This window comes from Protopterus annectens, chromosome 1.part1 (genome assembly GCF_019279795.1).
Source record: "Protopterus annectens isolate FY-2018-M chromosome 1.part1, PAN1.0, whole genome shotgun sequence".
In the NCBI taxonomy this organism is placed as follows: domain Eukaryota; kingdom Metazoa; phylum Chordata; order Ceratodontiformes; family Protopteridae; genus Protopterus; species Protopterus annectens.
Window position 1 is genome coordinate 117,638,374 of NC_056726.1, and position 13,433 is coordinate 117,651,806.

At 39.1% G+C, this 13,433-nt stretch overlaps 1 protein-coding gene across 1 annotated transcript in view; it reads left to right on the plus strand.

Annotated features, from left to right (window-relative positions):
* Positions 1 to 13,433, plus strand: part of LOC122814238 (dynein axonemal heavy chain 5-like) — a 3,525,594-nt gene that overhangs the window by 16,420 nt on the left and 3,495,741 nt on the right. Inside the window, exon 3 of the mRNA XM_044086840.1 lies at positions 12,976 to 13,344. Within this exon, the coding sequence (XP_043942775.1) occupies positions 12,976 to 13,344 (369 nt within the window). The remainder of the gene's footprint in view (positions 1 to 12,975; positions 13,345 to 13,433) is intronic.

The following is a 13,433-nucleotide window of genomic DNA, read 5'->3' on the forward strand; positions in this document are numbered from 1 at the left end:
TGGGAGAAGAAATAAAGTGTATATGTTGAGCAGATTAAGAATAATAGATCTGAGGTAAATAAATACAAGATTGTATCTCTTGACCTTTGGTTAGAAAGAGTTGCTGGTTATAAAATCATTACAAAAGTGTATCATAAAGTATCAAATGCAGATACCTTCTTACACTGGCATTTCATCTGACCTCTTTGTGAGAGGCTTTACTGTATGGTCAATTTGTAGGGGCTAGAAGAAGTTGAGCACTTAGAAAGATTTTTTGAGAGACTCAAACCATTTTAAGCATTTATTCTTTAGAAGCGATTATACTTTAGAAACTATATGTAAAGCTGATTGGAAAGCATGTGATGCACACAGAATTGTTTTGATTGATACACAATAATTATGTGGTTTCCCCAGATTTTGATAATAAATTTAATAAACAACATAGTGACATTTTTCATCTAGTTATGCAATACAATATATGTTCTAAGGAGTTAATTCAGCCTGCAAATGCATTTTCTCCTTTGGTATCTTGAGATAATAAGTTAAGAAGTATTTTTGAAAAAAATATAGTTTCATATACTAGATGTGTGGGTATAAAACATATTGTCATAAATAGCCACTTTCAACATCCAATAAATATGTTTATAAACATTGGTTTACTTTTGAATAACAAAGGGGACCACAGTTGTGGCTGTGTAGTATATGCCCTTTAACAGAATCTAGTTATGCAATATTTTTAATAGTGGAAGTAAAACTGTGTAATATCAATTTTTGTGAATGTAACAATGTAGTCAGCAATGCCATTTCCCCCATGCATTAAAGCATATCTTGGTAAAACAAAGAAAAGGGTTGCAATCAGATTAAAAGAACACCGTAGAAATATAAAAAATAAGAAATTTGAGTTTCCTTTTGTAGAATAGTTTATAGTTGCCATATTTCAGAATATTATGCACTAAATTAGAAGTAGTTTATAAATATTCACATTTTAAAATAACTAATAATAATCTTAAACATGTTTTAAGGTGTGACACTGCTAGCCCAGCTATCTGAAATTTTGTAAATAATTTGATGTCATTTGTGAATATTGATAGGATTTATACAGAACTGTATGTTATGTATAAACTTCAAGAATATAACCACAGCATGCCATGCTGGAACATAGAAGATTAGCATACAAAACTTCAAGAAAATAAGTTTAAATTAAATGCTTTACGATGTGCTATAAAAGTTAGTTTCAATGCATCAAGGAGATAGGATGTCTAGAGATAGAAGTTTTTTTATTGTCTTGGAAATGTAAAAAAGTGTTGTATTGCTTTATGACTTCCTAGCAGCTACACAGTTCTGAGAGATATGTATTTTAACACAGAGATGTTAAAATTATGTTAAGTTTCTGTTTAGTCTGGGAACTGAAGTCAGGTGACAAAAAGTGATGTCATCCAGGTTAACCCAGCAGTAATGTTTGATATGAATTTGGGAACTGTCTCAGACAGAGACTGTGCATTTTGTATATTGTCTTGGACCTAGCAAGAACATCCACTCATCATCATCATCATCTTCACTTCTGCCTGCTTGTTGTTCTGTAAGTAGGGTTGAGGGCATAGTATCTCTTTTAGATATAGATAAGAATATAGTAAAGATTAGTTTAGACATTTTCTGTATCTATTTGAGACTGTCCTGCAATGTTGTTTTAAAATATTTCCTGTGATTTTGATCTCTGAAGTAACTGTGTTGGTTTTCTGAATATTGTCTTGTTCTTTTATTATTTATTATTAAATACATTTAAACCTATTCTTGTGGCTGATATTTGTGAGACAGATTTAAGCTCTTAAAGTTCCTGCATATGTATTGGTGATGCTGTACAGGCCACTCATAAATAGCCTTGTCCTTGGTCAAAACTACCATTTAGATAGTAGTAACATTACACAGTAGGACTGGACACCCTTTGCTAAGGGCCTTATAGTAGCTGATAAAGAGCTGGCTGGTGGCAGTGATAACTACCTTATAGTCTGGGTAAAAGGGGGCATAGCTAGTAAACCTGTGCCAGCCTTTCCCAGACATGTGTGCGTGTGTGTGTGTGTGTGTGTGTGTGTGTGTCTGTGTGTGTGTGTGTGTGTGTGTGTGTGTGTGTGTGTGTGTGTGTGTGTGTGTGTGTGTGTTTGTTTGTATATCAATCAAATCTCAAAGTGTGTGTGTGTGTGTGTGTGTGTGTGTGTGTGTGTGTGTGTGTGTGTGTGTGTGTGTGTGTGTGTGTGGGTGTGTGTCAGCTGCTTGGGCAGGGACACAAAGCACTGGTTGGGCAGAGAAGGTGCTGGAGGTCTTAGCTTGGCCAATCAGCTGAGATCTCAACCCTATAGCTGTGCCAGTGGGGAATCTTATTGGGGATCTGAAGAAAAAAGGGAGAAACCAGCCCCAGACTGAATGCGGTCTCTGTATGCTCTTAAGGGAAATTATAATTTACTGTTCGTGTGTACTTTTCATCACACTGTGTACATTCTCTCACTGTTTCCAGTGGTGAGGATTGAGGCTGCTTGATTACTGGGCCAGTGCAGCGGCATCACATAAGGTATAAGGAAACTTGCTTCATATTATAATATAACTCAATAACCTCCTTTACACTTAAGCAATTGGAATTCAAGAATACATGTATGTTTTAATATAGTTTATTGTTTAATTTTATAGATATAGTTATAATATATGTAATACCTTAATATTTTATTCATGATGTCTTGCTTTTTTATTGTTTTTTTATTCTTGGTAAATAATTAGGTAAGTGTGGTTGTTCATTTAAGTATGTTGTGTATATTGGTTTTGTAACTTTGAAGGCTGTTTATAGTTGAGATACTAGATGGCTGTTCATGGACCTATTGTTATTATTTGGATGGGTTTAAAGGGCTGTCCTTGCACAAATCTAAAATAACTTGTTGAGCCTGTGAGGCTCCATGGTAGGTCTAGATGTCACAGACCATATGCTACAGTATCTTAACAAACATTGATAACTTTTCTTCTGAGGGGACTTCTTTGAGTCTGGTGATTATCACCTGATTTTTTCCACTTTCCATTCCTAAAGTTATAACTGTGAGGATGAGCACTATTCAGAAAAGAGACTTTTTTTAGTATAGGAGCATAAAGTACTAGATTTACCCACCACTAGATGATTTTGTACCGTATTTCTTACATCTTCTTTCCTAAACTTCCGACCACTTCAATACCTTGACATCAGTTCAGTCCTCCTTGCTTCTGAGACAGATGGTGTGGTTGGTTTACACTGCCACCAGGAAGAGGAGCCTTATGGCTTATTGACTGTGTGTATGTGGGGGGTGGGGGGTGACAAGAGCCATCAATTCATCCGTCTTTCAAGCCATTACATTAGCACTGAGGCTTGAATATTTTCATTCTGGTCTACCTTACTACCAACAGCAGACTTTTAACATGTCTCTTACATATGGACATCTGTTTAGCAGTGATGTTATAGTGTTAACTACTGTATGCTATGCAGACTTCCATTAAACACAGCCACCATGGGATACTCCACAGTGGAGAAGGACCAGTTCCCTATCCTATGGAAGGAGCTCCATCTCTCTACTGTTAAATCTTCCTTTCACTATCTGACAGTCAGTCTTGTAAGTTACTACTCAGGCTTGGATGGCCGGCAATGCAGGCAGGTGTCATGCTTCTGTACCAATGAGATGATTTGCCTAGTTCTTGTTCTGATCATTCATTTAAGCTTGTCAAACCTCTTTACATTTTCACATCCTTCCTCGGTATTAGACCTGGTGCATACATTATAATGTTTGCTAATATAAACACGTATCTCATTATTCTGTAATGCTATTCCCAGAAATTTTAGAGTGACCAGTCCCAGCTGTTTCAATCTGTTGGTATGTGCCTTATGTTCAAAGAGGATGCATATTACAGCTACCTTCTCTGTCCTAGTTTTCCACCATTTTCTCTGCTGACTGCCAGCCTCTTCTTCTTTGCAGACTGCATAACTTATTTGGCATTTTTTGTGTATTGCTGTTGTCAAATACCTTTCTACAATATAGGAATGTTATGTTCACATTCTAGTCTGAACCACTGTTTTTGTCATTTAATCAATGAAGTCTCCATCACAGTTTTGTTAACCCGTGTTACATTGGGCCATGCAGCATGCTACCCTACAGGCACATAGACACCAGTCGTTTTTTTTCTTTTTTATGCTTTTCACTAAGGCCAAACCATGCATCTAGCCTTCCACCTCTACCTTTCTCTCTCTCTCTCTCCTTTGTGATGTGTAATTTGAACTTCAACCATTTCCACACCTTTCTTCTTTTTAACACACAGCAGCAATGCCTTTCTCATCTAGTTCCTTCTTGCATCTTTCCTTTCCATTCCTCTGGCATTTCATGTTTTGCCCCTTTTTTCTTCTTTCCTTCCCTTTTTATATTCTTTAAACATCTATTCCATACTAATTCCCTCTCTCGTTTCATATTTTGAACACTTGTTCCCTGTGAACTTGTATTGCTTTACTACCCTTTTAAATTTCTTCTAGTCTTTTGGGTATGTAACATCCTGATGGGAATGGACCCCTTTCCTAAATCATGGTATAATTAAAGTTCGTGAAATTACTATTGTTTCAGTCTTTGATGTTAGACAAAAGTACTTTTCGCAGTACCCACAATGTGCCCAGAATTGACTCCTTCTGCAGTTCGTATGGAGATGCATAGGTTCATATGTTCATAGGAGTTTACTAAACTAACAGCTTAAGAGTCTAAGAACATAAGCAGAACCCCATGACTGAATTTGGGATTCCTCATCCATTGATCCAAACTGCATTTGTAGATGGACAGGGAAGAGATCTGCTTAATGTGAATAAGAAGCCTTTTCCAAGGAAGGGACAATCTCTGAGACACATATCTGTCTTTCCAGCATATTTTGTCACTGAGTAAGTTTAGATCCCTAGATCAGGTGATCCTCGTGCTGTTTGACTTGCAGATGTATAGCATCTCCATCAAGGCTGGATTGGTGAGTGCCTTGTAGGTCACACATAGGTCACACTTTGATAGTCAGTAGGAGACAGAATAGAGGGATAGGGCTTTTAGTCTATCTGCATAGGACATATTGTTTACACCCTGTATTTTCCTTGTGAGGAACCTCTGAGGTCACTGTAGCTGCTGTAAGTGCCTAGTCAAGCACATGCCAAACGAAGCATTGTTCTTGATTACTGGTCTAATGAGGGCTGAGTGCAGCCGGACTATAATTTCCTTGTCCTTGGATCTGGCTGCCATACCTTTACTTATAAGTTTTGCCACATAGAAGGGCTTCCTCACCACTGTAGACACATGGCGATCAAAGTTCAGGCTACTATCTTTCTGTGTACCTAGATCTCTTACCTCTGACTCTACTGTTAGGGGTGTACTACTGATGTTTACTTTGCAGTGGTATTTGACTTTCAAAAGGGTAGGATAATGCATTTTTTTCAGATTTAGTTTTAGGCCATGGTTCTGATGCCAATCATTTGTCTGAGCTAGACCCTCCTGAAGGATATCTACAATGGAGGATTCAATGATTGCTCCCAGCTTGCAGTCATTGGCAAACTTTGTCATCCAGTGGCCTTCCACACTAGTCTTGACTTCAGAGAAGTATATTCCGAACAGCAGTGGTTCCAATGTAGCACACCACTAGTAAGTGGCCTCTTGCTGGATCTGGATTCCCACTTTAACACACACATATGTCCTGTCTGTGAACCATTTGGCTATCCATCTGGTGATGTAAGGATATATGCCCAGTTTTGTGAGTTTATTTATAATATTTGAGTGGGGAGTTGTGTGAAATCCCTTGAATATGTTGAGGTAGGTGGCATGTTCTGTTTTACCCTCATCCATGGCCTTAATGATTTTCTCAAAGAAATCCATCAGATTCAGTAGGCATGGCCTGGCCTTGACAAAACTGAATTGGGCCAGGTCCAGTGTCTGGAGATTTCCTATGTCGTTATTTATCAGGTCTAAGATTATTCTTTCCATGGCCTTAAATATAAGGCTAGTCAAACTTATGGGTTTGTAATTTCCCCAAGTCAAGAGACGCTCCTCTTTATGCAGAGGGATGACTATTGCTGTCCTCCTCTCTTTCAGGACAAAGCCAGCCTACAGGCTGGGAATAAATAGTGATCCTAATGGGCCTGATAAGTCCTGATTTAAGCTGCTTAAGAGGCAACCTGGTATATCATCAGGCCCCATTGAAATCATATTTTTAGCTTTAGAGAGCACAGTGGCAACCTGTTCTTTGGTGATAACTGTCAGTGGAGGGGTAGAGAGTATTTCTTGGGGTATATCTGGGGATGATTGGGAGGTGAAATTTGAGCTGAATTTGTTGGCCAGCAGATTTGCTATATATTCTGGCTGAGTATAGGTGATGCCATCTACAACTAATTCTGCACTTTGTTGGGTATTACCCTTAAGGTTGTGGACATAGCTGTAAAATGCCTTATGGTTATCCTTAGCTGTGGAAGCTATTTTTACTGTAAAGTCTGCTTTCAAAATTTTGACTAGTTGCCTGAGTCATTTGTTTATACTAATGAGAGACTTTTTTTGCTCTATTGTACACATTTCCTCTAACTTCTCAACATGATTTTCTTTCTTTTTTTGTTGTTGTACAACCTATTAATACCAGGGGTCCACCAGTGTGGCATGTGTTTGAGATCTGGCAGGGCTTTTGTGTACACCTCTTAAGAGGTTTCTGTGTATTGTAGATATGAGGGAGCTTATAAGCTAGCTATGCCATCTGTTAATAGGGAGTCATTTTCCTTAGAGAAGTTCTTAAAATGTTGAGGGTTTGGTGGAGGGATAGTTTTACCTTTATTACAAAGCACATCACTTTGTGATCTGATATTACCAGTGAGGATATCACAATAGGGGTGGCGCAGCTCTCTGCCATACTTGTCAGTACTAGATTTAGGATATTTGGTCCCCTAGTGGGAGTGCAGACTAGCTGCTCCAGGACATTTGAATTTATAAAACCAACAAATCTTTGGGCCTTCATGTTGGTGGTTGTGTATGCCTCCCAAATAATGGAGGGGTAGTTAATATCCCCTATGAGTATGGTATTGGGCTGGATGGTGAGTGATTCTAATAACTTCAGGTATGATATATGGGTTTCCTGGTTCTTGGTGGGGGACCTGTAGCTAGTAAGAATATGAAATGTTTTTTTCCTGTGGTTAGTTGGACTTGGAGTATCTCAAGCATGTCATATTGTTTGACCAGCCTTCAGGTGTGCTTATCCTTTATGTAGATAGATACAGCTCCACCTTTTGCTCTTTCATGTTCAGTGGGTGGTCAGAATGTATGGAGTGCTTTTTGTGTCTCTGAACCATGTTTCAGTAAATGCACAGATATCAGTGTTCTCCAAGGTGAAGAGAGCTTCTAGGGAGTGCAGTTTCTTGTTGAGACTTCTAGCACTGAGAGTAACACCTTTAGCTTGTCCTGAGAGGCTTTTGTTATGTTGGAAGGTTTATCCATTTGGCAGTGCCTAAAAAAAGGCACTATGAGGTGGATAATGTTTTGGACAATATCCAAAAGCCTAGAGTTGACAGTTGAAACCATCGCTGGCAAAGCAGCGTGATCTGTCAACCATGTCCTCCCAGGCTGACAAGTATTTGGAATGACAACATCATGTTCTGCTGTTATTATGGCATCATCCTCGGAGACAGTAGAATGGTGCTCAATGCTAGGCTCATACCTGTTTGTGACACATATTCTGAAAGCTCAATCATGTCTCTGTTTATATAGTCCAAGGAGGTACATCTCAGGTCATTCATGCCCATATGGACTATGACTGAGTCATACTGATACTTATGGGTATATGACCCGAGTGCTTTTATGATCTGGTGGAACCTGAGCCCTGAAAGGTAACTAACTGTAACCTTCTCCTTATCCAGCCTGGTAAGAAGGACATCAGTGTGTCTCACAATGGAGTCTCCTATGACCGGTATATTGGGTTGTGGAGTGTTTTGCCTTATGAGCTTGGTAGCTGAGACACAATGAGATGAGGCTTTATGTGTTGTGATGGGAATTTTCTTGTTTGTATGCATGCTGAGTTTCTGAGGACTGCTCCTGAGAGGCCTTTGAGGTTTGAGTAAGTTACATGTGAGCACCTCAGCATATGTGGGTCTGTGTGCATGGTCCTTTGTGGATGCAGTGAGTGATGTGTGTGATTTGCTGACAACCTGTTTGTTGCTTTTTGTCTCTGTATATGAGAGTCTAGCCTCCAGTATCACTGTGTAACTACATCTCTCAAGTACTGTATTTGTCTGTTCGAGAACAAAGTGGTTGTCACTGTATATAAGGCAATTGCTACATTGCCTCAGGATACCCATGTACACCAAACTGGATGCAGAGATAGCAGGAAAGTGCCCATCCATGGCTGCAGGTCCTAATGTGTACTTGCAGGGGACAGGGGTGGAGGGTATTTGTAACTAGATGATGGAAGAGTGCCTACTTGATGTAATCTGCAGCTAACCTAACCAACGACGCTGCTCAGTGCCCAGACCAGATGCTTTCTGGGCAGTGATAGTCATGGGTGCTTTATTAAGGTAAGGTAGACTTAAAAAGTCCTAACTAAATCCTTAAATGCAGCTCACCGCACAAATTAATTGCATAACTAAATACATCTTTAGATTATTTTTTATTAGACCCATTGCTCCTACTACTATTGGAGCCGTCTGGTTATCTTTCTTTCACATTTGTCTCATTTCTGCCTGCAAATCCTGATATTTTACGACTTTGTGTCCGTCTGTACATGCTCTGCTTTTGTCTTTTTTTGCATGGACTACTATATGTGGTTTTCTCGCATCTATTTTTTGAAATGTTGGTAATGTGCAATCCCATGTGATGTACACTTCTTTATTCTCTATAATACTTTTTGGTTCATGTTTCCAATGCTTATCAGCTACTGCTGCGTTGTATTGCTTACACAATCCCCAATGCAACAATCTTGTCACATTATTGAACTTTTCAGTATACAGGCCCTCTGCCACAAGTGTATCATATCCAGCTTCTGTTTTCACTTCTTTTTTTACAAAAACTTACATTTGTCTGTTTCTCCCCATGTTCAGTGGACTTTGTAAACCAACATGTATGCAGTCCACTATCCTGGCCTACCATTATTAAACTTTTATTCTTTGGTTTCAGCTCACCTGTCCTTAACCATTCCTGTGTCAAATCCTAATCAATATGAGGTTGCTCCAGGAGATCTGTATATTTCCTACTATATTTATGACTTTTCCACATTTCTTTCCTTCTCATCTGATCCAACTCCTTATATTCTTTCTTTTGTTTTTTTGGCATATCCAGTTGTTGTCGGATTTTTGTCTACTTCTGATTTGATTTCCATTCCTGTTTGACACTGGAATGCTTCTGCTAAACTAAACTAAGCAGAGAGGTCATCTTAGACTTCCTCTCCTCATATTTTAACACTTTCACTAGTTGGATCTGATGAGATCAGCAGATATGTATGCCGTCCCACAACTGCAGACCTATACATGTAATCAATTTCAAAGATGTCCATACCTCTTTCAGATGAAGGGATATATAATCTTGTTATGCACTGATTTTTATATATAATTTCATAAGGGTGAAGCATTTTTCTTGTTTTTCTTTCCAACTGATCAGATACCATTTGGGGCCAGTCAATCACACCAAAATTGTAAAACAGGCTCAACAAATTGTATTATAGCTTGGGCTTTATTCCTAGATGCCAAGGCTATTTTCAGTATTAGTTTTAGTCTTCTTAAGTATTCATGACTGAGTTTTATTCACATTTGTTCATGTTTTATTGTCGATCCTTCATCAATTCCTAAATATTTATACATTCTTTCCTACTCAAGTTCCTTTATAATCACATTCTTGACATAAGGCTATTTTCTTGGTAGTGCAACTTTCTTGCTTTAAACGTTGCTTTTGCACAGTTATCAAGACCAAATACCATTCTTATATTATCTGAGAAAGTTTTAACCACTTGCAGTTGTGCTTTCACCTCCTCACCTGATGAACTATACAGTTTTAAGTTCTTTCACAAAAAGTTGATGAGAAGTCTTTAAGCAAGGTTGTTTTCTGGCAGCCAAATTGCAGTGGCAGCTGGTGACTTCAAATCAAAGGGGGGCTGCAGGAGACAGCTGAATGGGTGAGGCCAACAGGAAGGGGTGTGGCAAACTAGAAAGGGGCAGAGCTATGCTCAAAACCATAAAAACTGGGACTTTAATTAAATACGCTGCCCTGGGTGCCAAACCATCATTATGAGAGTCCAATCAAGACAAAATGAAGTGGAGAAGAAAAAAATATTTCAATGCATTGGCACATTTTACTTCATATATAGATGGAAACAAAAAGGTTGTGAGGCATGAAAAAATAAATTACGTTTTAAATAAATAACTGGAATGCCAGTCAAAATCAAGTATAAAAAAACAAGCAGCACTCAACTCAAACCACTTCTACTTGCACTGCAGTTCTAATTATAATTTATATTCAGTTTTATAAAAGTACTAAGTAACATGCTAAAAGCAGCAATCTTTGTGATACCCCCACTTGTAAAAATGTTTCTTATCTAAAAAAAGACCTGCTGCTTGACAACAACTATCTACTTGTTTCATGGGGAAAACATGATCAAAGTAAAAAATGAACAGCAAACAAGAAACAAGCTCAAGATAAATTGCTTAAAGGATCACTGCACAAGTTATGGGCCACACATGATAGAGTGGCATTCTGCTTAGTTTACGGGTAAAGCCTGCAAAGATGACTACAAGTCTCCAACAAATGTAATGAGCTTCTTAAAATAATGTAATCCTGTCCTTTATTACAAATACTGTCATATGCATTTCAATACCCAAGGCTTATATGTTATCTTGTTATGTAAGTATTCTCTGAATGGCAACAACAGAAAGGCTTTCAATGTTGATAATTCTTTAACAATATGCTTATTAAAGCTTACTTGCATCTTACAATCTCAAACAAGCTTACCTGATGGTCATTAAAGCATTGCTACTTAAACACAGAGCAACAGGCACTGCACTGCACTTGCTTGAAGCACTCCTTAAAATGGAGAACATCGACATTTGTGCTGTAACGGAAACCTGGTTTAAAGCAGCAAAAAGCACCCCTGCGCTACTAGGCTATAACTCATTCCACACCTTTCAGCCCCAGAACATGGACCGAAGCTCCAAAGGCAGTGGTGTCTCCATATTCATAAATGATATGCACACCTCCAGACTAGTAGCCCAGCATAACGCATCTGAGATACTTCAGGTACAACTAACATTGGGAAAGATAGTGATTCAGGTCATAGCCTGCTATAGGTCTCCAACTCTCACTCCACATTTCTAAGCAACCTGGAAACTATTAAGAGCCATCTCAACACTGCCATACTAGGTGACTTCAACTACCTCTCCATCAACTGGGAAAACTACTCATGCACCAATGCACTGGCCCAACGCTTCCTGGAATTCATCAGTTCCAATGCCCTTGACCAGCTCATTCTTACCCCCACTAGATGAAGCAACATCCTTGACCTGGTTATTGCTAACAAGGGCAACCATTGCTCTACACCAATAGTCAATTCCTCCCTGGTTAGATCCGACCACAAACTAATCACCATGGAAATCCACATCTCACCTACACCCCCCGCAAATGTATCCACCATGAAAAACTTCTCCAAAGCTGACATTGGACTCCTAAAACAGAGGTGGCTAGCTTTACAGCACCCATGCCAATGGAAAATAGATGCATGACTGCCGAATCATACACCAATGCTCCACTCTCCTGCAAAAAAATGAAGCCAATCTGGTGGTCCCTGCCATTAATAAACTCTACAACAGAAGGAAGAAACTATTGCAGAAAAAGGTGAAGTCCCAAGACTGGAAAAATTCCCTTATTAGCCTCAACAAACAGTTGAGATCCATTATAAAAACCTCCAAAGCCAGTTATGAAGGCAGAATTGTGACATACACTAAAAACAACCACAAAGTCTACTATAGTTATATCAATAATCTCCATGGCAATACCCAGATTTGTTCTGAGTTACTGCACAATGCTAGTTCCTATACTGAGCCAGCAGATATTGCCAACATACTGGCCGACAGATTCAGTGCCAATGTTATTCCCCCCAAAGGACCAATCTCAATACCAGAAGAATGCCAGGCACCCAGCATTACTGCAGCACAGGTTAAAGCTGCATTGTCCAAGGCCAGGAATACAGCTTCCATGAGACCCGACAATATCCCTGCCTGTGTTTTACATGAATTACAAAGTGAACTGGCACCACATCTGTGTGCCCTGTTTACTCACAGCCTCACCTCTGGCTTTGTCCCTACCGAATGGTGCACTGCTACAGTCATCCCTCTCCATAAAGGAGGAGTGACTACAGACTATGGAAATTATCGCCCCATTAGCCTGATGAGTCTGATTTGTAAGGCTATGGAGCACATCATCATGGACCTAACTAACAAGGATATAGGGAATCTCCAAACTCTAGATCCCACGCAATTTGGTTTTGTGAAAGGTAGATCATGCCTGCTCAACCTGGTTGACTTCTTTGAGTCAGTCACTAGAGCTGTGCATGAAGCGGACTCCAAGTCAGACTGCCGACCAGTCATGAGTAGAGTCCCACAGGGATCGGTCCTGGGTCCTCTACTGTTTGGCATCTACTTCTCAGAAGTCCACGCCAACATGGAGGGACTCTGGCTGACCAAGATTGCAGACAACTGCAAGCTAGGAGCCATTATTATATACATTTTCCAATTTTTACTTACTATCTGCCTTAAAAGCCCAGATTCATAATTAAAATTCATAATATAGGTGCTATTAAAGTCCCTATTATTATTATCAGGTATATTTTTGTCCTTTTCTTCCATATTTTTCATATTCATTTGAACTCCCTTCCCTAACAATGGACTAAAAGAAAACAGTTAACCTGGGGGAGGCAGTCGGCCAACTCACACAGGTTGTTATGCTCCTTAATAGTAATATTTCCCAGCTGCTTAATAGCAGGAACTACGGTTCATTGCCTGGCAACCAGCAGAGGCTGGTCAACTTGCAGAGTGACGATAATGTGGAAGAAGCAAACAAACGAGCCATTAATTCTGCAGCAGAGGGAAGAGAAGGGATTAATGGGAGTTTGGAAGATATCCCTAACATATTTAGAAGTCAGGGGACTACCTTACATAGTGTGGCTGGTACACAAATACAGAGAGATGTGAGACCTAATGAAAGGCATATGAATGCTGCTGAACCAAATGCAGGTAACCAAAGCGTTGAACAGCAAAATGACTTTGTTTGGCAGGACTGGTTAAAAGAACCGGATATTTTTAATAACAAAAGTTTTCAAAGAAATGAATATGAAAAAGTTAATACATATAATGATAATGTTTATTGGTTACAGGACTTGATATTAAAATATAAAATATTGCATTTAGACAATGAATATTTAAAGAG